General features: G+C 39.1%; 1 protein-coding gene across 3 annotated transcripts in view; it reads right to left on the bottom strand.

Annotated features, from left to right (window-relative positions):
• The window catches only part of RNF180 (ring finger protein 180), a 66,240-nt gene that overhangs the window by 28,596 nt on the left and 10,596 nt on the right, over positions 1–27,048 (bottom strand). For 2 of the 3 annotated variants that reach the window (XM_072360535.1, XM_072360536.1), the window contains exon 4: positions 20,046–21,002. In XM_072360535.1, the coding sequence (XP_072216636.1) occupies positions 20,046–21,002 (957 nt within the window). Of the gene's footprint in view, positions 1–20,045; positions 21,003–21,471; positions 21,649–27,048 lie in introns of those variants that run through there. The other variant, XM_072360537.1, reaches the window with a different exon arrangement.

Below are 27,048 nucleotides of genomic sequence, written 5' to 3'. Positions count from 1 at the left end.
ATAAAAACTATAGGATCAGTTGTTTTTAAAATTGAAATATTAGTATTATGTCTCATAAATCTTTTAAATACAACAAAAAGATTTCCAGCACAGAAATAACAATTATTTTTCCATCTACTTCTAGTCTCTGTAGAAGAGTAGGTACTGTTACTCTTTCAAGGAAATGCTCTTAACAAAATGGCTGTGAAAGGGTGTTTAGAGAAATGCTGCTGTAATTTGGCAGCTTTGCATAAATACAGTCATTGTATATCAAACAATGCATCTGTAATTCTTCTTGTCATTTAGCATAAATCTAAAGCAATTTATAGTGATGTATGACACAATCCCAGTTAATAGCGTACAAAAGGCCCCTTTGTGCAGAACTCCTCCTCCTATCATTAAAATAAGTCTCTATGCACTGTATGGCAGAACATGGAGAAGATGACATGAAAAGAGGTCTGTCTGGAGAGGGAGTTCCACATCTTTTCTGAACAGCCTTTACAAACCATCTGTAGCTCTAGTGTATCTCCATTTCTAGGGCACTGCTTTATAATCAATAATATTAATTGACAGATCCTTCAGTTTATTACCAAGGCTTTACTGTTCATACAATTTGTTGGCTCCAAGTTACATATGTGCTTTATATCCCATAGCCTATATATACATGTGTAATACAATCTACAGCAAGTCCATTCAAAAGAATACCATTATGAAAGCTGCGCATAATTTCTGGTTGGTTATATATCTAATACAAATACATACATATATGAGTATACAATATGTAATTATTAAATATGACATCAAATATACAATGCATAATAAATTATGCACACACACATATATATGAATATATAAGAAATGAATATAATTACCAATGTTTTAGACAAAATTATAGTTTTCCTAAAATTAACTCTCACCACAGGCTTTTACAAGGAATTACTGCATAAATTTCACACAGCCTACTTAGTAGAATTACGTAAGCATGACCCTCCCTTCACTCATTCATTGTTTTGGCCACAGGATCCCTCAAATTTTATTACTATGATGATAATACAGACTTGCAGCATCAACCAGGGAAAGGAGGGTAAAGTTTCTTCCCATTCTTACCAGAGAGAATATAGTTTAGCTAATAGTTTAGCACCATAACACTGAATCAAAACAGAAATGTAACCAATGTATGTAGGCTGCTCCAGAAGTAATGCCTCCAATTTTATTTACATGGTGCAGGTTGAGATAAAAATACTTCATAAGATAGAAAAAAAGGAAAAGGAAAATAGTTAAGACAATATACATACAAAAATGTATATAAAAACTGATGTAATTGCTCATCATCCTCTCATGCATGCCCAGCTAGCCCCCAAGTAGCAGAAGAGAGTAAGATGAACTACCACTCCCTTCGAAACTCCTTCCACTTGATTTCATATGATATGGAACATCCCTTTGGCCAGTTTATGTTGGTTCTCATAATTCTTTTCCCTCAGAGCCCCTTGGGCCCTTTGCTGTCAATGGCCTTGGCTCTGTTTAACACTGCTTAGCAGACAACTATAAACACTGGTGTGTTATCAACACTGTTTTTCTCCTAGAACCAAACACAGCATCCTGTCAGACACTCAGAAGAAAATAATTCTGCCCCACCTGAAACTAAGATGCATAGAAACTACAACAGATACACAGAGCACAGTAACACTATTTAATAGAGCAAATTCTCAGCTACAAACCCTCTTTTTTCAGCATAGACAGAACCATTAGCTGACTCATGTGGATGAGCTGACTGAGACGTTCCTCATTTTGTGGTGCGATGGCTGTGCACAGCTGTCTGGAATGTGGTTTGTTTTTCACCCTGCTGTAGCCACTGCTGAAATGCATCAGCCATCACCTCACTGTGCTCTCACCTACTGGCTGGTCTCCATGAATACTCAGCAAATGTCAGTGAATATAAGTGGGTGCATTTTTTTCCACATGGAATAAATCCCTGACACACTGCACTTCATACAGCCTTCCATGTCAGACATCATGTTGCCAGACTGCCCCTGTGCTGCCATCTGTCTCATGACAACCAAATGTAATGGAATACTGGTTCAAACTCTACTGCCATCCCACCAAAATTTATCTTCAATGGCTTTTCATAAGCCAACAAAGTAAAACAGGGAGCACTACTTTCAGAGCTACCTTTGTATGTTAACTATGGCTCTGCCTGCATTTAGCTGGATGTGCGTCATGGTATTCCCCACCTGTGACCCGCTGGGCACGCACTGGAATGTGATGTACTTCTCATCTGGGCTGGGTGCCCAGGGCGTCCTTTCCATTGGCCTAGGGCATATCCCCTTCTCACCCCAAAATGAAGGTACAAACAGGACACCTGCTTTCAGGAACATGCTAATACCTTTGGTTTCTACAATCAAGAGGTTGCTTGTGACATACTGCAGTAGACAAAAGATCCATTGAGTGCAATAAATTGCTTTAAAATACGTCATCCTAAAATTAGGGATCTAAATCTATATTTGACAGTTAAATGATCGTTCCAGTTTTTCAAAGTTTCCTTAACTGATTGGAACAATTGGGTGATCAGCTTGCATGGAGCAATTAGGCCATCTACTTAATGCATCTTGGCTGTCTTCCTTAATCTCTATTTAATAATTTACTACATAAATAGATTCCATCCACAAACAGTGTTGAAGTACAATGTTCACTTACATTCAAGGAAAATAAATACAAGTGAAATTAATCAGATTTCATCACTCTTAGTTTATCATCTTTATGCAGTAAGATCACTACTCAATAATCCATACTCTATCACACTTGAATCCTGGAATTTGCTTCTCATGCATTTCAGGAATGATAACGAAATTTCAAGGGGATTTTCTTTAAAATGTGAGCAAACTGATAACTGAGATACAAACAATACAGGAACTATCCCCAGGAACAAAATGCCATCCAAATACACCTTATATTCCTTTTCTGGAAAATAAGACCTGGATGCTCATTTTGATTATGCAATCTCAACTGATTTTTTATGCTATTTTATCAGAAAGTATAAATTATAGTTCTGTTATGACAGCTGTCATCAATAAGCACTGTGCTTTTTTTCCTTGGCATTTTATTTCAGTCATATCCAGTCATCCAAACTGTGCAAAAGCTTGTTTAACCATTAAATATCTCAGTCAGAAAGCGATGAACATAGATGGCTTCAGAAGGGCCCGTTGTCAGTATGCTGATACTTAAATAAATCCTCTTTCCAGATACTCTATTTAAACAGCTGTTATACAAATCTTTTCTATAAACAGAGCAGAAATTACTGCTTATTTTTTATTCCCCAGCATAAGTGGAAAATCTTGTACATATGTATGTATATTTAAGTCCTAATTATTACAAAAATATGTAGCTCCATATACAGCAATTTACTGTGCAGATATTACAACATTCATACACTATTTTATGCAAGACATGAATTATCTGTGTTGTGTAATCAGCATATCACATCCTACTTTACTTTTTTCCCAGAAGCTATTTAGGAAGATGAGAAGAACATTCGAAATTTTAGGGTGGCAAAATTTCCCTTCTTGTAAGGCTTCCTTCAAAAGCCTTGAGGGGACTGAATAACAATCTCTAACGAATTCAATCTTTTCTCTCTGTTATGATTTAGTATTGCAGATTGCCTTCTAGTGAAGCCTCTCACAAAGCTTCTCAGAAACCAAATACTAAAATCCATCTCCCCTCCATAAAAAAATCCGAGAATTTAAAGCTCCTCTTTGAGAAAGATAGGATAATGAAACAGAAAATGGAGCTGAACATCTGCTTCTTTCACGTTTTTCTGCCTGGATTAAAAAAGTAGGACTGAACTATTAATGTTGGTGCAACATATTCACCAACATAAGGATTTAAGAATTACTGTGCTAAAGTGTATAACTGACTGTAAATAGGATCAGTTGCAAAATGACAGAACTACTAGCAACCTCAAAGTAGTTGATAACTCGAGAGTCTATACATAAAAAAAAATCACCCACCAATCACTTACCCCATCATTTCTCAAACATCATTTCCTTTGCAACAAAGTCTTTACAACATAAGACTTACAATAGGTATAGCTAGTCCACAAATAGTAGCTTCCCAATTTTTAAGTAGCGGATTGTTGACAAGGAAATCTTTCAACAAGCACTGCCAGATATCCTCCTTTCTCACAGAGAATTCGCTCCATCTGTTGGCAGTGGGCAAGTCATGGTACATGGTACTTCTTCAACTGTCATTAAGATGCTATGTGCACTTTCATTTATGATACATGTCCTACTCTGCTAATGATTATGTCTTAAGTCTCTGTTTAAACAACGCATTACTATAAGACTGGGTTTTTTGATTAAAAAACTTGACAGGAACGACAGAGGACTTTCTTTTCTGCTTGTATTGCAGATGTAATTTTATTAGTAAAGGAAACAACCATTTGGTCAGGAATGACATTTTTTAAACCAACATTTATCCTGTTTTTGTGTCTTTGTGTAATAGAAACATGGCCCTCTAGATAATATGGAAGTGGCAGAAACTGTCTGGCAAAGTACAGGCTGGATGAGAAAACACCTAAAGGTGTCTTTGGCTCAGCTGTTATGGAATATACTCCAACATGCAGTATTTAGGATGTAGAATGAGACTGTGTTCTTAGGAGATTCTGGATCCACTGTTTTAACATTGGATTTGCTCCTGATAAAGTCTATGGCAATCAATGGTATTGATGAAACAAAATTCTTTTTACCTTACCTATAAATATAGAAGGTATCTGGCCCAAGAAATGCTCTTAAGTCTCTCTCTTCAGAGGGGATGTGAGATGCTAAGACAAGCCAGGGGAAGGGCACTGTGGACTACTGCTGCTGCAGTGCTCAGCAAAATATGATTACTTTTGTGGTTGTTTTCTTGCTGTAACAAAATGAACTGGCTGTGAAAAACTGTGCTAACAAGTATTTATTTTTGAGAATGTGACAACAGCTGGAAGTTAGGATTCTGCAGACAGGGATGTTCAAACGTATTTTGTGTAATTCCTCTACCATTCATTTTCATGCTGCACGCTTTTATGGAATTTATCTTTTCATTATTATCTTTCCATTATTAGCAAAACATAATCAGCAATGTATTTTGTTAATGAAGTGATCTGAACTGAAATGCTCTCCGTGTTCCCATTTTCACTCTTCATAAAATAATATATTTGTAAGAAGAAAATGTGCTGCACTGTAACAGTAACTGTATTACAGATTTTTAATCACATCATCTCCAGAAACTGAAGATACTCTGACACATTCTGTCAAGCTGTAAGAAATCCAACTCCTTGATAATTTTATCCGATGAGTACATTTTGTCTGTGTTCCTCCCAAATAGGGTTCCAACTAACTTTCTTCCCTGCTTTTTTTCCTTTTTTGCTTAAACGCACAAATAATGAATAGTAGATAAAGTTTCTTTACAAGGCTCACACTCATGCTGGAAGATTAAAACAAAGCTGCAAAATTACAGCAAAAAGAACAAAAAAACATTGGCAAATGGCAGTCAGAAATAAAATATCACCAATGAAAAGGTGAAAAGTCTAGCAGAAGAATGTCAGGAAATGCTTAAATACTATTTTTGTTTTTCAAGAAAATACAGCTGATACAAATAGATAGAATTTTAAAACAGGGCTTATACTTCTGGCTATCACATGGAGTGAAATAATTTTGATATTCAACTAGCCTGATAGCTATTATCTAGAGAATATTCTAGTCAACTAGCAGCCACATATAGACTAAGTTAAAAAAGAGATTAATGGAATAAACATTGGGAAGAACAAACAACAATCTTTAAGGTAGCTATTGCTATATTTAACAGCTCCTCTTCCTTTCCTCCCCCTCTCAAAGCCCATAGAAAAGAGAAAACCAAAGTTACTTTACATTACACACGATTTTTTTTGAAAAGCAGCTGAAGAAAAAACACCTTAAACATCATCACCTGTTTTCATGGATCACAAGCTCCTGAAGTTATTTTACTACCAGTACACCTTACCTAAAAACCTTAACTTCTTAAGCAGCAACACCCTCCTTAAATAAATAGTAAGAAATAAATATTTATTAGAAGTCTTCTATCTGGTTTTACACATTGCCCTACACTTCAGGCCTAACTTAGGTTATATGACAAAGCACACGGTCAGATCTGACTATGATAGACAATATACAAAACAAGGAGTTTGGAAATTCACAGAAATATAAACCAACAAAACAGAATGCTCAGCTTACAGTATTTTCATGCAAAACAAAACAAAACAAAACAAAACAAAAAAACACATTTAAAAGTACACTCAAGAAAAAAAAAAAAAAAAAGGAATATCAGAAAGTGTTATTTGGGTTATTTATGAACCAATGCCCTAAGTTATGCAAAATTAACTGCAGTTTTCTTTTTCTGGGATGAGCCAAAACACTGTATTCTAATTTGGGATCAGAATTAACATAATCCTCTCAGGAAAATGCAACAGAATTCCAGTTTAAATGTGACAATATAAGACTGCCCATTGCTATTACCATTCATTAAATATGATTTTATTTTTAATTATCTACACGGAAATTAAGAAATGACTCTATTTCCCGCTTTCCATCTTTTAGAACAGTGTAGGAAAAAAGAGAGAAACAATAAAATAGTCTTGTAAAACTTCAGCAGAGGTCAGATCTCTATCGGACAGCATCCCCCATTATCCAAGTGTCTCAAGTGGGGTCTTGCAACCTTTCTACTGATATCTAAAAAGGAGCACTTAATATTGTACTGGGATGTACCATAGATGCCCAGATATCTTTGATAGGACTGTTGTGACACAGCACATGGGGACATACCACTCACCTTAACATGTAAGATCTCCAAAAGCAATAACAACAGATTGCTCTGTGTTGTCCATAAGAGATATTCAGCTTTAAAAGTGAGGTTTTCACTTTAACACTTTAACACCAGGCTCCCAACTGAGGTATCCCATATTTGCTTGCTTTCTCTTTTGTGAGTAGATGTGCTCAGGCTCTTAGGTAGCTGAATGAGACAGGGCTTCCTTTGCTTGGAAAAATCACTCTTTGATACTTAGGTTAATGGATAAAGTGAATCCTTCTTTAGCATATTTTAAATATTTTACACGCTCGTAGATTTTATATATAAATGTTCTAAATCTTTTTACAGAATAATTTCACTTTTATTCCCTTAATGTAGGCAGCATCCTGTGACCTACTTTAGCAAAATGGAAAATGTCTTTTCTGATGAGGAAATGTAACGGTCAAAGACAAAAAATCTAGTACAGTAAAGCACACAAAGTAAAGCACTGCTGTTTAGTTTGACTCTGATGGATTGCTTGCCTCCTTAATGTAAGCTTGTAGTTGATAGATTGTGATCATTTTTAGATGACTATTTATGTCAGTTCCTCAGGCAAACACAGGGCATGTTTGAAGCAATTTTATTCAAGGATCTGGTTATCTTATAAGAATATTATATGCTACATTTTATTTTATGGCTTTCACAGTGAATTCAATGAGATGCCATTACTTTATTTTGGTTCCTAATAAAAGAAAGTTGAAGTCCTCAAGCAGAAGAGGTCTTTGTGAAGGGAATATCTAGGGAATATCTAGAGCACACATGAAAAACTCAAATCCTCTAGTACCCAACACTTTGTTACTAGAAAGTAGTTCTTAGTGCTCATTCTGCAGCTAAGCCTTCAAAAATAATAAAATTTAACTAGTAGAGACAACTTGAAAGAAAAACTCAGTGATGTGAATTCTGCCCCTGTTAAGCCTGACTGCAATATTAACTCTGAAGTCCATCAATGTCAACATCAGTTACTCAACCACAGATCGTTTAATAAAGGGGGGCACAAAGTGGTAATGAAACAGACTCAGATCTCAAAAAGAGACACCACTGGGAAGAAAATGCAAAGAAAAGAACAAAGGTGTGACAACAAGGAAACTACCAATAAAGAAATGAGAAACTTTCTATGCCCACTCCACAGCAAGCATGTTTGGTATGAGCTTGAGGCTGGGAGATGATACGGCCAAAACAGGTGATCCAAACTGACAAAAGAGATATTCTGTGTCACAGGCCATTACTCTCAGCAATAGAAGCCCAGAGAGAGGAGGAGCGAGGGTATTCAAGGTTGCAACATCTTTTTTTTGCAGGTAACCACTATGTGTGCTGAGACTCTGCTTTCCAGGAAGCAGCTGGACATCTGCCTGCTGATGAGAAGTAGTAAATGAGGTCCTTTTTTCTTTGCTTTTATGTGCAGCTTTCATTTCCTCTATTAAGCTTGTAGTGTTTTGAACCACAAGTCAGCTCACCTTCCTCCTATTTTCTTCCCAGAGTGAGAAGAACAGAGTGATAAAGAAGATGTGTGTTTGGCTGCTGACCAGAATCACCCTACCACAGCCCTGAAAATACTACTTATTTAGCTATTCTTCATACGGCTGCATCCTATAAGGAGCAGGGAAGTCTAAAGCTCATAAAATACATAATAAAATCTATATTAAAATGTACGTACCAAAACATATATTAAATCAAACAGAACCATGTCGCCTGTTGCATAATTGTGGAGGACAATTACGTAATTACAGGAGATTATGGACCTTGCATTACAGTATGTACAGTATGTACAGATGTGTTTCATCAGCTGTTTTTTAAATACCAGAAGAGACCACTTGATATCAAGAACAAATGACTTATAATAATATTTAGAAAGCAAATACTGAACTGTAATAAATGTAGTTTCTAATGTAAAATATTACCATAAGCCCTCCTAAATGCTGCTCTTAATTTAGTATCTAAAAAGCAAAAACATCTATCTTTAAAAACTACAAGAAACCATGAAAACAATTCTTTTGTACCAGCTTTGCACAGCTTGCATTCAGCTGGACATACTATACACGACTAATGTAGTTTTCCTAAGTGGTAGAAAAAAAACATTGTGAACTCCTACATATAATGAATGCTTTATTTAATTCTAAGTATTTCTAAAGAACAAAGATTCATAGTTGTTAAAACTATACTGCAACTGAACATTAGTTTGTTAGGCAGTAACAGAAAGATGTTACTTTCTGAAAGATGAGAAAACAGCTCCCTTTCTATGATCCATACATCCATTGCTAAACAAATGGCCTTACCAGATAAGACTTTATACAGAACTAATTGGTATGTCTGCATAACGATGCCAAGCAAATGAAAAAAGCATAGGAAAAAAATACACATTAACAAGTTTAATTGCAAATATACAAAATTAGTTTAAATAGCAAACTCTAAACATTACTTCTGATATATTACCAGTTCTAAGAAGCTCAAGTGTTATTGTAGTTTTTTCATATGATAAGTGCTTAGAAGCACTGCATTCTGGATATATATTCTGGATAAGCCAGTTTAGAGGTGGATGAACAAATAACAGTAAAAAAAAAAAAGTAGTTTTTCCAGAAGGAATTTTTTGTATATAGGAAAAGACAGAATGATGATACAGCTTCTTCTACACTGTTAAGGTTTTGCATTTGAAATGTTATTCCATATGCTCAGCTGAGACTCTTAGCTATGCAACATCTACTTATAATTTGATGTGGTAAAAATCACTGCACTTACATTTTGCATGCATATAGCCCTTTCCTATCAGTTCAGACACTCTTAGCTGACAGAGGAAACATCCAGTACCCCACTTCATCTTCAGAATGTGGTGCACCACCTGGGTCTCAGACCCAGAGTCATACTGCTCTGAGTGGAAGGTGCTCTAAGCAGACTGCAACCAGGACCAGGGCCACCAGGCTTCACACTGAAGGATGAGTCCTGGGCTCTTTTCTAGCAATTACAAATGTACCCATTACGTTTTAGTCCCTGAACTAGATCTACTCAAAGTAGCACAAGGTGGCTAAAAGGTCATAGAATTATAAGAAATAGGACCAGAATACTCCTGGATTTCTGACTCCAGTATTCTAAAATTATGAGTAATAAGATGGGAGCTTCTACTTCATAGCCACTGATTCAAAATGACATTCCTACATTCTGAAATAAGTTTTACATTTATACTGAAAGGCAAAAGTAAAGATCAACAACCTAGCAAACTAAGAGGAAGAAAACCAGGTAAGACTGACAAGGAAACTAGGGGAACTACTTTCCCCTGTACAACCTGTGTGAAAAAAAAAAAAAAAAAAAAAAAAATTCTTGGCACCAAATCTAGTGATTAGGTTCACTTCTCAGAGTACACACAATATATATCAATGAAACATCTGAGAAACCAATGCCAAAAAATTCTGCCTACCTCATTGCTAGCACTGGCAAATTTCCAATACTTGGTGGCCTTGTAAATGCCCAAGTGTTATACAAACAAAAAGCGGTATAAAATATAAATTGTTTAGATTGCTTTTTTTTCCACCTTTGTCAAGAATGATAACCTGAAAAGTTAGGTTAGAAGGACCTCCGAAAGGCTTGACAGGTGGGCCCATGCCAACCTCAAGAAGTTCAACATGGCCAAGTGCAAGGTCCTGCATCTGGGTTGGGACAGTCCTAAAAACATACAGGCTGGGAGAGAATGACTTGAGAGCAGCTCTGAGGAGGATTGGAGATGTCATAATATCATAGTATTGTGCGAGTTGGAAGGGATCTTAGAGATCATCGAGTCCAACCCCCGGGATTCGAGCCCTCTAGTGTAGCAGAGTGGCAGTTCTACCACTTGCGCCACAGGGGGCACACATGTCAGTTGATGAAAGATTCAACGTGAGCCAGCAATGTGTGCTTGCAGCCCAGATAGCCAACTATATACTGCGTTGCATCAAGAGAAGCGCGACCAGCAGGTTGAGGGAGGTGACTCTGCCCCTCTACTCTACTCTTGTGAGATCCCACCTGGAGTACTGTGTCCAGTTCTGGGGCCCCCAACACAAGAAGGACTTGGAGCTGTTGGAGTAGGTCCAGAGGAGGGCCACAAAGATGATAAGAGGGCTGAAGCACCTCCACTACAAGGACAGGCTGAAGAAGGCTCTGAGGAGACCTTATAGCAGTCTTCCCGTACCTGAAGGGGGCCCACAAGAAAACTGTGGAGAAGCTTTTTAGAAGGGCATGTAGCAACAGGATGAGAGCAAATGGTTTTAAACTGGGAAAGAGTAGATTTAGACTAGAAATTAGAAATAATTTTTTTAATGTGAGGGTGGTTAGACACTGGAACAAGTTGCCCAATGGGGCTGTTGATGTCCCCTCCTTTGGAAGCCTTCCAGGCTAGGCTGGATGGGGCTTTGAGCAGCCTGGTCTACAGGGAGGTGTCCCTGCCTATAGGCAGGGGGACTGGAACTACATGATCTTAAAGGTTCTTTCCAAGCCAAACCATTCTATGATGTTTTATTCTATGATTAACTGTCATAATTGCAAAGACAACATGTTCTTTACACAGTAGTTTTATTTAGCAGGTATCATAGGACATAACCAGAATCACATCAAAGCTAATCTGAAGTTTTCAGGGCCCGTTAGACATATGAGCAGTCTAACCACTATAATATGGTGTGAAGAAATAAATATAGCACATCAGAAACACTTCTGTGCAATGTTAGCTCAAATGCTTCTGCATGATGATCCCAGAAATATACGGTGAGGACATCTGACTGCCTGCCTGTATTCAGACTGATTCATACAGGGGCACTTAGATATTTTCAGCATCGTGCTCTTTCCTGACAGTGCAAAACCATGGATTCAGCTTGCATGTAACCTTCACTGCATTGACATTAAATGTTCTGTGACACAGGAAAGAACAGCATGGGAACTCAGGAATATGTGCAGAATTCAGTATGCTCCTGGACTGTCTTACAGGGTCCAGACTGGAGGGGCATGATTCAGAATGATTATAGAATCATAGAGTTGTATGAGTAAGAAGGGACTTCTAAACATGGACACAAAAGTAGATCAGGTTGCTCAAAGCCTGGTCCATCCATGGGCAGAGGTTCCATCACATCTCTGGGCAAACTGTTCCAGTGCCTCACTATCCTCATTGTAAAAAGCTTTTTCCTTATATCCAATCTAAATCTCCCATTTTTCAGTTTGACGACATTTGCTTTGTCCTATACCAATGAACTCTTATAGCCCTGCTTTAGATAATGAAAGGCTGCTGTAAAGTCTCCTGGAGCCTTCTCTACTCCAGGCTGAACAGCCATAGCTCTCTCACTCTGCCCTTGCAGTGGGGTTGTTTAATCTCTTGGATCATCTGTGACCCTCTGGACATGCTCCAACACGTCCATGTCTCTCCAGTATTGAGGACTCCACTTCTGGATGCAATAGTTCAGGTGATGTCTAACCAGCACAGAGTAGAGGGGCAGGATTACCTCCCTCTGCCTCTGCTGCGCTCTGTGATCTCAAATAAAAATGTCTGCCTAAAAAAACAGATACACTAATTTTGCATCAGATTAAATATGAAAGCATGGAACAAATGTGGTTACTCTTAGCATACCTAATTTCAAATCCTCTCTCAGACAGTGTTTTTAGCCCAAACATGGCATGGCTTACTGGGTCTATTAACTTTCTAGTTGGCTGTTCTCTTCCACTGAATCACTTCTGAAGATGCAGTGCATGCCAGTGAGGCAAGGGTTATTGATTTTACTCACAATGACAAGTATCTAACAATTCTGAAGAGCTCCAAAACAAACAAATATGTTAGGATACCCTACCTGCTGATGTCTTTATGAAAAATGCAGCAAAACACTTCTATGGAAAAGCTACACAATTAAACAGATATTGTTTACAGATCCAATGATTCACAGAGCATGAACATACACATATTTAAAGTGGTACAGCAGTTTTTCTGGAGGGTTCTTTGAGGTTCTTTGGATCTTGGCTTCCGTAACCATGCATTTAACATAACTAGACACTGTACATTTGTAAATTTCTACATCTAACTTCATTTCTGTCCTTCCAGAATGCTCTGTCCTCTCTTCTGAGTAGTTATTAGCATATGAATGCTTATGTAATTCAAAAAGTAATGTATTTTTTTGGCTACAAATCATCTCCAATGACAGCTATTGTTTAGATATAGGGCAGCCTTTTCCAAAACATCCCTACTGAAAAGAAAGTATGTGAAATTTCTGAGAGTGCCTCATGAGACTGAATGAGTACAAGTCTATGAGGCCAGATGGCGTGCATCCCAGGGTTCTGAAGGAGCTGACTGGGGTCATTGCCAAGCCACTCCCCATCATATTTGAGAAGTTGTGGCTGTCAGGTGAGGTCCCAGATGACTGGAGAAAGGGTCACATCACTCCTGTATACAAGAAGGGGAGCAGGGAGGACCTGGGGAACTACAGGCCGGTGAGTCTCACTTCTGTGCCTGGGAACTTAACATGAGCCAGCAGTGTGCTCTTGCAGCTCAGAAAGCAAATGGTATCCTGGGCTCCATCAGGAGAGGGGCGGCCAGCAGCAACAGGGAGATGACTGTCCCTCTCTACTCTGCTCTTGTGAGGCCCCATCTGGAGTACTGTGTCCAGGTATGGAGCCCTCTGACAGCCTCAGCCTGTCAGAAAGACAGAGAGCTGTTGGAGAGGGCCCAGAGGAGGGCCACGAAGATGGTCAAGGGGCTGGAGCACCTGACCTATGAAGACAGGCTGAGGGAGCTGGGCTTGTTCAGCCTGGAGAAGAGAAGGCTGCGGGGTGACCTCATTGCGTCCTTTCAGTACCTGAAGGGAACCTATAATCAGGAGGGGAGTAAAGTCTTTGAAAGGGCTGATAATACCAGGACAAAGTGAAATGATTTAAATTGAAAGAGGGAAGATTTAGGTTGGATGTGAGGGGGAAGTTCTTTACTAGGAGAGTGGTGAGGTCCTGGAACAGGCTGCCCAGGGAGACTGTGGATGCCCCGTTCCCAGAGGTGATCAAGGCCAGGTTGGATGGGGCCCTGGGCAACCTGATCTAGTAAACGTGGAAGTTTGGTGGCCCTGCCAGGCAGTGGGGTTGTAGCTTCAAGATCCTTGAGGTCCTTTCCAACCCAGATCATTTTGTGATTCTGTGAAATAATTTTTATAAGCTTTGGGAGCAATGTCTAATGCAATATGAAGAAACTGGTGCCAAGTTCTTATGGAAAGAATGAAACAAGCACAAAAATTAGCTATAATGCACTGGCAAAGATTTTGCTGTCAATTGTGTAATCATCAGTATCCATATGTTTGGCATCATTATAATTTGGCATTATTTGCAGTGCTACATATGATAATTCATTTTACTAATTTGATATTTTACTTTTTGCTATTTCCTACTAGAATCAGATGGCTTGACTTGTGAGGTTTTACAGAATCTCATATTTCTTTTCTACTTGTGTGAGATCTTTTTAATGCTTAAAATGACTTTTCCATGCATGCCTAGATTTTTACAAAAAAAATTTAAAAAAAAATTGAAGAGTTGTAAAGAAACCAATTCTTTTCACACAGTTATTTTGTGCCATATTAAGACATGTTGAGTGGGGAGGAAGAAAACAATGACAAAAATAAACACTAGCATCCTTGATACTGTAAAATTGAAGGGGATTGTGAATGAGAAAAATCAGGTATCTTGAATGCTACAGTGCATGAATGATTAGTTCTTCAAACAGAAATAAACAAAACTCTATGGAAATTTAATGCTCCTAGATGTTTGGAATTTCTTTTTCCTGGAAAAAAATTCTACTTATATTCATAGAACCAAGGTCTGCTCTCTGTTTAAATCTTTCCTTACTGTGTATTCATATTCCTTCTATTAATCTGCAGTAAATTTCATAAATATGGAAGTACTTGTATCATTGAATTTTTATTTTTCTGTGCAGTGAGACATATTATATAACTGTGCAACTCAGTCTGCTTTTCACAGTGCGCACAGCACTGTAACTTACCTCCATTAAGGGATCGCTGTTCTTAGCTGAGGGACAGCACATCTCATAAACCATTATTATCTAAGTCATCTATGAGCTTATTAAAAACAACATAATATAAATTCAATAGTGCATGCAAGAAGAAAATATTATACTATACTATAGTATTTCTATAGTTCTCAACTGCTCATCATTATTTTACTGAAGAAGTAATAACCATGGAATGTTAGCAGTGATGTACACTATCTAAAGAACACTCATTTTTGACAGTCAACAATAAAATACAGAGGAATGGGAGACTGTGGTGTATGAGAGGGAGTCCTGAAATTGACAAGCAGTGGCACAGTTTATGACAGAAAGAAGGGATGTCATCCAGAGGGAACTAGACAAGCTTGAAAAGAGAGCTCATGTGAACATCATGATGTGGTTCAATAAGGTCAAGTGCAGGGTGTTGCACTTCAGTCAGGATAATCCCAAATATGTGTTCAGACTGGGAGAAAAACTCATTGAGTGCAGTCCTGTGGAGAATGACACAGCGGCTCAGGAGGATGAAAAGCTGGATGTGAGGGAGCAGTGTGTGCTTGCAGCCCAGAAGGCCAACTGTATCCTGGGTTGCATCAAAAGAAGGGTGGCCAGCAGTGAGAGGGAGGAGACTGTACCACTCTGCTCTGCCCCTCTAAGACTACATCTGGAGTACTGCATCCAGACCCGGGGGCCCCCAGCACAAGGCAGATGCAGAGCTGTTGAAGTGGGTCCAGAAGTGGACAATGAAGATGATCAGGGGGTTGGACCACCTCTCCTGCAAAAAAAGACTAAGAGAGCTGGGCTTATTCAGCTTGGAGAAGAGAAGCCTCTGGGGAGATCTCACTGTGGCCTCCAATACTTGAATGGAACTTATAAACAAGATCAAAATGTACTTTTTAGGTGGTCAGACAGCATAAGGGAGAATGGCTTTACTAAAAGTGCAGAGATAAGGGGGAAATTAGGAGGAATTTTTTTACTCAGAGACCCTGATGTAAGGTGCTGGAACAGACAGGCCAAAGAAGTTGTGGATGCTCCATACCTTGAGGCATTTGCCAGGCTGGATAGGGTCCTGGGCAGCCTTATCTGGTGAGTGGCAACCCTGCGTACTGCTGCGGGTTAGAAGTAGATGATCATTAAAGTCCCTCCTAACCCCAGCCATACTATGCTTTCTATGGTTCTACTATTATATGAAGAGGTTGGGTCACAAAAAACCCTAAAAAACTGCAATCATAAATAAACACATGAGAAGACTACTGATAAAAGTAATTAAAGTCTAAAGTGCTAGGACTTACAGACATGCAAGAGGAGCTCTAAGTGCACCTCAAAAACCAGTAACTTTTGTGTGTTGTCTCCCTCAGATGCAACCTCCTCTGAAAGTACAACTGCAATTTAAGGAAGGTAAGTCATGCATTTAGGCATTAATCCATCATTGCCAATATCTCTTCCTTACTCTAGTTTATAATATGTGACAGATTTAATCTCTTAATTACAAAGGTATAAGATAATAGTCATGATAAAAACAAAAGAAACTACAGTTGCCCCTCTGAATGTACAGTTGCAATTTAAGAAAGGTAAGCTATGCATTTGGGCATGAATCCATCATTGCTAATACCTCTTCTTTACTGTAGTTTATAATCCATGACAGAATTAATCTCTTAATTACAAAGATACCAGATAATAGTTACAATCAAGTTTTGGCTCAGATGCTCCTTAACAGTCTCATAAGATGTACTAGCTAAATAAAGATACTGCCTTATGTTTGCAACCACATAGCCCTGTAATGCAGTATTGCCACAGCTAGCAACAGGTATCAGCTCTGTTCTCAGCCTGCAAGGTCTGAGCTAAAGCTTTGCCAGACTTGCTCTGCCTGAATTTTTCCAGCCTGCAGCTTTGTTTTACTTGGTTTAGCTGTAAGAACACTTTATCTAACTGATCAGATATCTGTGTCTAGCATGTTTTATTTCTGTTATCATTGTATGGGACAACCACAAATATCTGTAACAACAAGTTATTTCACATAAAATAATTAAGCAGTTTAAAGAAATACAGATCTTCTAAGAAAGCAGAGAACTTCAGAAGCAGAGACAGAGTAGGCTCTCAGAATTCTCAGTAACATGTTTCTTCAGATGGATCAGGATGATTTCCAAAATCATCTGATATGGATGAACTGATACTACAGTTTTGAAGCTAGCTCAGTAGTCTTCCTTTATGTAAAATTATGCTGAACAGAAATAAAATATAAGTGGAGGAGCAGCAATGATGTCTCCATCTGAGATATTTTAGATAAAAGTATGAGCTTCAGACCATAGCAAACAATGCAAATATAAAAAGATGCACATAAAAGAAGAGTTTGTAACAAAAAGCTATAGTAACAATTATGAGAAAAAAATATTTACAGTGGCATGTCCTAGACTTAAATAATTTATAACCTAACAGTACAACGCAGAGCTAGAAATCCCTCCTGAACACAAAGATGCCTACATGTATGTGCACAAAATGCTTATACACCGCAGGTTTTAAGAGCTCTCCCCTGCAGAACAGTCAAAGGAAGGTTGAATCCCTCTGCTGTAAGCAGGGCAGCTTAGTCCTGCATGTACTCCCAGCACAGGCCTCTAAGTGCAAGTGTATGTCAGAAGCTCACACGATTGTCCCTATTTACAATTTGAGTTTTATATACTTCACCTTCATAGTAGTGCACATTCTGTCACAAAACAACATTTATGGACATATTTTGGCTTACTTAAAAACAGGAAAACAACTTGACAGATAAAGTTACCATGCTACGAAATAAAAGTAGAGAAATGTGATGCATTTGCAAAGCAAGTTCAAAGCCTAAACAGCTCTTCAGAAAGGCTTTAATTAAATATAAAAATGAGATATATACTACCTATAGTGAAGAGAACTTAGAAGAGATTCACCCACATAAGGATTCTGCTGCTCTGAAGTGCCTTTGAGAAGAGCACTTAAATGAAACAATGCTCAGTGTCATTTATCAAAACTCTCGCATTCTATCCAGTCAGAGGTTTATGATGACATTGTTTGTTTTTTCAGTTAGTTAGTTTGTTTTTGCGAGGTTTTAATACCTGATTGTGTAAGCATAGGTGATAAGTATGCTGAAAATCACAGTTATAGGGTCCCACAGCTCTGCTTCCTATTTTAAGCAGCAATGTAATAATATGTACATAATTACCAAGAGGAGTATCTGAAAGCCCAAGAGAAATGAAGGCAAACTTGGAAGAGAATGGAGGACACTTAAGCAGCAAAAGCAATAAGAAACATGGTCTAATGTGGGCAAGATTTGAAGTTTAACTTTTCTTCTCACCAGCTGCCACAAATTAGGAAAATCTGTACAGCTCTTTACTATTGAAAGTAGCATCTAGCAAAGACAAAGGTGTCTACAGAGACTGCAGATGACATAACCGTGCAAATTCTCATACGCACCACGTATTTGCTTTGTCATTTCCTTCCACAGAAATAAGAAGACCTTGAATTTATAAAACCATTTAAGGGACTCTGACATTCCAGTAATTCTTAAACTTGTTAGAAAATAAATATTTAGTATTAAGACATACAAATCTTAAAAGAGTTCTTTACTCTCAGTATCAGTGTAACATAAAAAATCTGAACATGCTTCCAAATTTGGCAATATGAATTTTAAACACCCCCTTCACCCCCCCAAAAAAAATAAAAAATAAAAAATAAATCCCAAAGATAAAAGAACACATACACAGACTGAAAAAGTCCTATGATATGTCCCTTCATATTCACAAGCTGGTTCTTAAATTTAGTTAAGAGAGTCAGCCCCCAGGTAACTATCTCTCAACCTTGAATTCACTGTTCTGCTTAGATTCTGTTCTACACTCTAAAGGTTCTACTGACAGTACATAGGAAAGAACCTGAAGTCACTCACTGCCTGAGTACTGTAGGACTACATCAAAGCATTAGGAGGAAAAATCATTTATGTACAAAGGACTGATTAAAGATTCATATACAAACCACTGATCCTATATAACCTGCTTATTATGTTCAAAACAACAAAAACAATTTAATGTCTAACCTAAGCTTAGTCTGTTAAAATAAGTTTGGCATTTCTTAGTGAGGCATAAGTATTAAATTCAACCTGACTGCTATCAGATGTAAAACAATCACATCAAAATATGTGCATGTGAAATATGTCACTGTTATGGCACATTTTAAGGTTACCACAACACACCTATCCAAAATGGAATGATTTCTTCAGTAGACTCTACTTGTCTTATGCAAGTTGGTATGTTTGATCTCTACAGCCACACAGTCTTTTACTGCAGGAATTTTATGAGGAGAAATTTTATTATTTTTTTATTATTATTATTTATTTTTTAGTACTAGCCTTTCTACTTAGTCCCTGAGCAAAAAATATTATTCACTTTAATATATATTCTTGGTCTCCAGCTCCTCAAGAAAAAATTACTATCTGTAGCCTTCAATTTTGATCTTCATTAGATAGCCTGAAAATGGAAACCATAGCTGTACACAAGATAAAAAATGCAGCTTCTTTTTATATTAGTAGGTAAGACATTTAGATACTAAGACTTATATCTTCAAAAGCAATATTCAGTTCTTTACTCAAAGAAAGGTTTATGTTATAAATAATATATAATACATATATATCATATAACATATATGATATATATAATACATAATAATATATAATACTATATATTATATAAATAAATAAATAAAATTATAATATATATATATATTATATGTTATATATAATATAATATAATATAATATATAAGACACCTTTAAAAATATTTCTTTTCTGCAAATATAACCTAAATTGACATTATATAGTAGCTAAAAACTTCCGAAATATTACGGTTTCTCATTTACAAGATGTAGGCTGCCTTCAGTCACACTGATTAAATTTTACTGTATTTCTTCCTACTTCGGATTTGCTGTTACATCACAAAACATTAAAAAAGCCAACAGAGTTTTTTATATATATATATGTACATATATATGTATGTATCCATTACAATTTGATTTTATGTCAGAAAAAATTGATTGAATTGAGTTAGACACATTACATGCAGAAAGAAGTTGAAATGCCTTGTTTGCAGGATACCTAAGTCTGTACAGCACTGCTATGTTAAAATCAAATTAAGAAACAGTATCAAAAATAAAATAAAAAAAAAAATGTAAAAGTAAGCCAAACAAAAAGAAAGTAGCACAAATCACTTTAAATACCTACTTGCTTCTGTAGCCACTGTTCTCGCCGCCTCTGTTTTCTCCTCATGCTTTTCAACTTGTTTTTTTCTCTCTTACTCAGGTTTTGGATGGAAGAAATACTTGTAGACTGCACAGGAGTCACAGATGCAGTATATTGTTCCTCTTCTACAGCACTTGTAGATGAAGAAATGTTCATCAGAAAAGGCGATCCATCAGCAATGGCATTCCCAGAAGATTTTCCAGTAGCTTCAAAATCACATTCATCACTTTCTGTGTCTCTATGTACCAATGTGGTACAGGACAAAGCTCGAAACCTTTTTTGTAGTTTGCCAGCACCTGAACTATGTTGGTCCTGAAAAGCACTATTATTAGACTCTAAGTGCAGATCACCTGGTGTATAAAGTGATGGATTGTCATTCTGGCCATTCGACCATTTCATGTGGTAAACCGGTCCCATACTGGAAGTTTCAAATAACACGGGTGACAAAGCAAGTGTCTCTTTGATATTTAAATCCAAACTGTGTGATCTTCGGTGAAAAGGTTTCAGTGTGTGTGCCTCATTCAGACAGGAAGCAAAAAGATTTCCTTTTTGATTTAATGCCGTTAGGGCAAATTTTTTACTTTCCATCAGAAATCTGGGAGATCTTGCTTCTAGACAAAGTGCTTCTGTAAATCTTTTAGTATCGTTATTCTTTCTGGTGATGTATGAAAGCTCCTGGGGGCTGATATCTGAAACTGCTGTTACCACTTCATGGTGGCTACCCTTGCTAAAACCGGACTTAATTTCACAGAGAGGTAAGCATTTTCCTTCTGACTTTGCCAACCTAACAGAACAAGCTGCTTGATAATCAGTCCGACTTTTGCAGAAATGTATATTTACTAGCTGTCCACAGGAGCATTTTGTGTTGCAAACAAAGTTAAATCCCCCTAAACGGGCCTCACAAAATGGACAGTGCAGTTTTCCAACGGTCCACTGTGCCTATTAACAAAAAACAAACTATCATTCAACACATTCATTAAAAATCCAAGATTAGGAAATCATTACTGTATTTACTTTTGTCCTTCTACTAAAAGGAGGAGGTTTTTTGAGCACAAGAAAAGAGACTCCAAAGAGAAAATCCACCATAAAAAACGTTCCAGAGAAAACTGCTTACTGAAGTGATAATTAATTCTAAGTGACAACTATTCTAAATGTAAGAATTCTAGTACTAACGTACACTTCAAAATGTAGGGGCTCTAAAATATTCTAATAATTTGTTCATAGGAAGAACAATACCAGTGAAAACATTAGATCCTTTTAAACAAGGAAATTAATATAACATGTTAATCCGTAACTGGCAAGCACAGTTTCTCAGCTGAGTTTTCTGAGCGCTGATACATTTCTTGCATACCAAGTACAGTGGAAGGAAATTTCTCACAAAGAAAATAAAGGTTTTTTCATTGCTTACCCACAAAAAGCTTGAAATGGTTCTTGCATTTTGGTTTATGTAGTATAACAACATAATCTGTGTGAACACACCATCATAAATCCCTAATACTGTATCATTAGGGACATGCTTACTTATATTATCAACATTTTTATGAATCTCATGTTAATCCTAATGACACTCTTTGAAAAGAAAATACACATCTAAGACCTAAAATCTCCTTCATGCTTGCACAACTATACTCATCTACTCAGGAGAAACTTCTTTGGGGATTAAAGGCATGCTAGTGTTTGCGGGACCAGATGAGAAACATTATTATAAACTCCGGTCACATGTTGCTCACTAGTGTGCATGAAGTGAGGTTAGCAACCAATACAGAAGCTGGCTAGCATTTCTAGCAAAAGCACTGCTTTCAGTTGCAAATATCTTTGCAAGGTCGCTTGGCAAATGATTCCATGACCAATATTTGTCTGAGTGAACACTTTTGAAAGTTTCAATAAAAGCACTTTTGCAGTTTCAGAAAAGAATGTGTGTGGAAGAAAAGTTATTTTTCATGTGATACTGTTACTTTACTGTTTCTTTGAGAAACTCCTTCATAGTGGGTTAAAAACATAAAATTTCACAAAGTATCAAAGATACGCCAGATGAGAACCTGTTTAAATCTGGACATGTTATTAACTAAGAGAAAAATAAATCTATTTGCATATGCCCAAACACTTACAAATCCCACAAAACTCATTAAACATGCAGTCCTAGTTTGTAAGGCTGACAAACTGTCTCTGCCATTCCCTAAGAACAATTAAGCCAACTCAGAGATTTACTATAAGTCTCTCACACTCTTTTTCTTGGATGCTGGGGACTAGGCACTAAAATTAAGGAAAAAACACTTTTTATTGTGGTAGTAACCTCAATCTATAGACAGGGAGAAGGAAATGATCCTCAAAGGTTAGGGAAGAAAGCTAAGTGCCTGGCAACTGGAATACAAGAGGTTCCTTTGAACAGCAGAGAATTTCACTGCTGCCTAGAGCCACATCCAGTCTGGCCTCAAATGCCTCCAGGAATGGGGCAACCACAACCTCCTTGGGCAACCTGTTTCAGTGCATCAGCACCTTGAGTGAAAAATTTCCCTCTAATAGGTACCCTAAACCTCCCCCGTCTCAGTTTAAAACCACTCCCCCTTGTTCTATCACTATCCACCCTCATAAACAGCTGCTCTCCCTCCTGTATATAATCTCCTTTCAAGTACTGGAAGGTCACAATGAGGTCTCCCTGGAGCCTTCTCTTTTCCAGGCTAAACAAGCCCAGTTCCCTCAGCCTTTCCTCATAGGAGAGGTGCTCCAGCCCTCTGATCATCTTAGAGGACCCTCTTTGGACCTGCTCGAAGAGCTCTATGTCCTTTCTGTACTGGGGGCCACAGGCTTGTATGCAGTACTCCAGATGGGGCCTCCCAAGAGATGAGTAGTGGGGGACAATCACCTCCTTCTCCCAGCTGTCCACTCCTTTTTTAATGCAGCCCAGAACACATTCGGCAAAAATGTGAAAGCAAGAGACTGCAGGGAAGTACATCCTAAAGTCCAGTGTGAAGGGAGACTGTGAGATGAAGTGCAGTACAAGGGAATTTGGGATTGATTTAGCATGAGCTTAGCAAGGGACTGATGTACCACGGACTCAGTTTAAGAAGTAACAGCAGAGGCAGTAGCAAGTGGGAAAATCAGCAAGACCTTAAGAAGAGCTGAGAGTACACATTTAAAAATGACCTCCATAAAGACATAAAAGTAGAAAAGGTTACCCAAAGAAGCCAAACAAAATGAAGACTGATAGGGAAAACAGAATGCAAGTTAATAATGGGCATTAGAAACACTGATCAGATATTTATAACTATTGAATTTTTTTTATATATATTAATGTGTGCATGAGACCCAATGAGATTGGTTAAGAACAGGGACAGATGGCAAAAAAGAACTGGCTGGGAAGCAGTGGGCTGTTGCAGGCTGCAAATAGACTTTGTGCTTATGTAAAATGATTTAGCCTTTGATTCAGGAGTCATAAAGGAGAAAATAACACATGATCACAACATTATTCAGAGCCCAGGAGGATCTGCGGATAAACCAAAATTGTTTTAAAAACCCATATACATATCCATAAACCTGCAGCATCTTTCCAGAGAGGTCAGAAGTGAATGAAGCAAGAGTTCCAGGACATGAAAGGGAAAACAAAACACTGACAGTGAAGACCTTCAAAGAGTACTGATTTCTGTGCCTCGACAACTAGAGAAGTGTTGATCTTCTGCAATTTTGAGGAAATACACTAAACTTCTTCTGAGCAGCGAACCAAAAACAACTGTTATGTCTTACTTCTCCTAATCTACCAGTAGAAAAAGACCTGGGGGGGTTCTGGTGGATGAAAAGACTGACACAAGCCAGTAATATGTATTTTCCTTATTCTCACCAACAAGGAAGGACTCGTTAAGGAAGTAAAAGTCGGGGGTAACTTGGGTTGTAGCGACCATGAGATGGTGGAGTTCGAGATCCTGAGCGGAGGAAGCAAAACAAAAAGTAGGATTGCTACCCTGGACTTCAGGAGAGCCAACTTTGATCTCCTCCGGGACTTACTTGGGGCCATCCCGTGGGCCAGGGTGCTAGAAGGCAAGGGGGCCTGTGAGAGCTGGCTAGCATTCAAACGGCTCCTCTTCCAGGTTCAGGATCGGTGCGTCCCTGTAACTAAGAAGTCAGGAAAAGGTGCCAGGAGACCTGCGTGGATGAGTAAGGAACTCATGTGCAAGCTCCGCAGAAAGAAGAAAGTACACGATATGTGGAAAAAGGGTCTGGCCACTTGGGAACAATATAAGAATGTAGTCAGGGACTGCCGAGATGCGACCAGGAAGGCTAAAGCCCACCTGGAGCTGAATCTAGCTAAGGAGATAAAGGATAATAAAAAAGGGTTTTTTAAGTACATTAACCGCAAAAGGAAGGCTAGGGAGAATGTGGGCCCCATACTAAGTGAGGGGGGTGTTCTGGTAACGGGGGATGCTGAGAAGGCGGAAATACTGAACGCCTTCTTTGCCTCTGTCTTTAGTGAAAGGGCTCTCCCCCAGGAATCCCAGTCCCCGGTGGTTGATGAGAGAATATGGGGAATGGGAGATTTCCCTTTAGTCAGGGAAGAGGTGGTCCGTGAGTGCTTAGGAAACATTAATGTCCATAAATCCATGGGACCTGATGGGGTGCACCCGCGGGTGCTGAGAGAGCTGGCGGAGGTTATTGCTAAGCCGCTCTCTGTAATTTTTCAAAGGTCTTGGAGAACTGGGGAGGTGCCTGAAGACTGGAGGATGGCCAATGTCACCCCAGTCTTCAAAAAGGGCAAGAAGGATGACCCGGGTAATTATAGGCCAGTCAGCCTCACCTCTGTCCCAGGGAAGGTGATGGAACAGCTTGTGCTGGATGCCATCTCCAGACAACTGGGAGAAAAGGAGGTTATCAGGAGTACTCAGCATGGGTTCACCAAGGGGAGGTCGTGCTCGACCAACCTGGTGGCCTTTTATGAAGATGTCACTAGCTGGGTGGACGGGGGGAGAGCGGTAGATGTAGTCTACCTTGATTTCAGTAAGGCTTTTGATACGGTCCCCCATGACATCCTTATAACAAAGCTGAGGAAGTATGGGATAGATGAGTGGACGGTGAAGTGGATCGAGAATTGGCTGACTGGCAGAGTGCAGAGGGTTGTCGTTGGCGGTGCGGTGTCTGGCTGGAGGCCTGTGACTAGTGGTGTCCCCCAGGGGTCTGTGCTGGGTCCAGTCTTGTTCAACATCTTCATCAACGACCTTGATGAGGGGATAGTGGCCACCCTCAGCAAGTTTGCTGATGACACGAAGCTGGGAGGATTGGCTGACACGCCTGAAGGCTGTGCAGCCATTCAGAGAGACCTGGACAGACTGGAGAGCTGGGCAGTAAGAAACCGGATGAGGTTTAACATAAGCAAGTGTAGAGTCTTGCATCTCGGTAGAAATAATTGCATACACCAGTACAGGTTGGGGGAAGACCTGCTGGAGAGGAGCTCTGCTGAGAGGGACCTGGGCGTCCTGGTGGACAACAGGTTGGCCATGAGCCAGCAGTGTGCCCTTGTAGCCAAAAAGGCCAATGGCATTCTGGGGTGCATTAAAAAGAGCGTAGCCAGCAGGTCAAGGGAGGTGATCCTCCCCCTCTACTCTGCCCTGGTGAGGCCTCATCTGGAATACTGTGTCCAGTTCTGGGCTCCCCAGTACAAAAAAGACAGGGATCTCTTGGAAAGAGTCCAGCGGAGGGCCACAAAGATGGTGAAGGGCCTGGACCATCTCCCCTACGAGGAGAGACTTAGGGAACTGGGTCTGTTTAGCCTTGAGAAAAGAAGGCTGAGAGGGGACTTGATCCAGGTTTATAAATACCTGAGGTGTGGGAGCTATAGTGGCGAGGCTGGTCTCTTTTCAGTAGTGCGTGGGGACAGGACTAGGGGCAATGGGCTGAAACTCCAGCATAGGAAGTTCCGCACGAATGTGCGCAAGAACTTCTTTACAGTGAGGGTGACGGAGCACTGGAACAGGCTGCCCAGGGAGGTGGTGGAGTCTCCTTCTCTGGAGATATTCAAGACTCGCCTGGACGCCTACCTGTGCGACGTGGTGTAGGGAGCCTGCTTTGGCAGGGGGGTTGGACTCGATGATCTCTAGAGGTCCCTTCCAACCCCTATAATTCTGTGATTCTGTGATTCTGTGATTCTGTTTTCAGCCCTGAAGGCCAACTGTATCATGGGCTACATCAACAGAAGGGTGGTCAGCAGGGAGACAGAGGGGGCTGTCCTCTTCTTCTCTGCCCTCATGAGGCTCCACCTGCAGTACTGCATCTAGGCCTTGGGCCTGCAAAGAAGACAGATGTGAACTGAGTCATGAAGATGATCAGAGGGGTGGAGTGCCTTTCTTACAAAGAAAGGCTGAGGGAGATGGGCTTGTTCAACCTGGAGAAGTCAAGACTGTGGAGAGACCTCATTATGGCCATCCAGTACTTGAAAGGAGCTTATAAGCAGGAGGCAGAGCAACATTTTACAAGGTCTTATAGTGACCAGATGAAAGGGAATGGTTTAAACTAAGGAATAGTGATTTAAGGTAGATATTAGGTGGAAAATCCTTACTCAGAAGGTGGTATAGCACTCAAACAGGCTGTCCAGAGAAGCTGTGGCTGCGCCATCCCTAGAGGTGCCAAGGCCAGGTTGGATGGGGCCCTGATCAGCTTGATCTGATGTCTGGAAACTTGGCTTATGGCATGGAGTCAGAACTGGGCGAGCTTTAAGTCCCCTTCCAACCCACGCCATTATGTGATTCTACAAATAACATTTTAGTTCTAAACCCAAAAAAAGAATATACTAAACAGAAACAATAATTTCAACAGTTGTGAGATGTCTTATAATTTTCAACAGGCAGTTAAGACTCAAATGCATTGACACTAGCTTGTCATCAGACCTTGGAATTTCCAAGTAAGCAAGTACTCTCTAGTCATATAAAAAAAATCACAGTATGTAAAAGAAATTACACCATATCCCAACAACAAATCTCTAAAAAACCTTCACTGTTACTGT

The sequence above is a fragment of the Excalfactoria chinensis genome, chromosome Z (genome assembly GCF_039878825.1).
Source record: "Excalfactoria chinensis isolate bCotChi1 chromosome Z, bCotChi1.hap2, whole genome shotgun sequence".
In the NCBI taxonomy this organism is placed as follows: domain Eukaryota; kingdom Metazoa; phylum Chordata; class Aves; order Galliformes; family Phasianidae; genus Excalfactoria; species Excalfactoria chinensis.
Note: the sequence above shows the minus strand (reverse complement) of the source record. Positions and strands in the feature narration are given on the sequence as shown.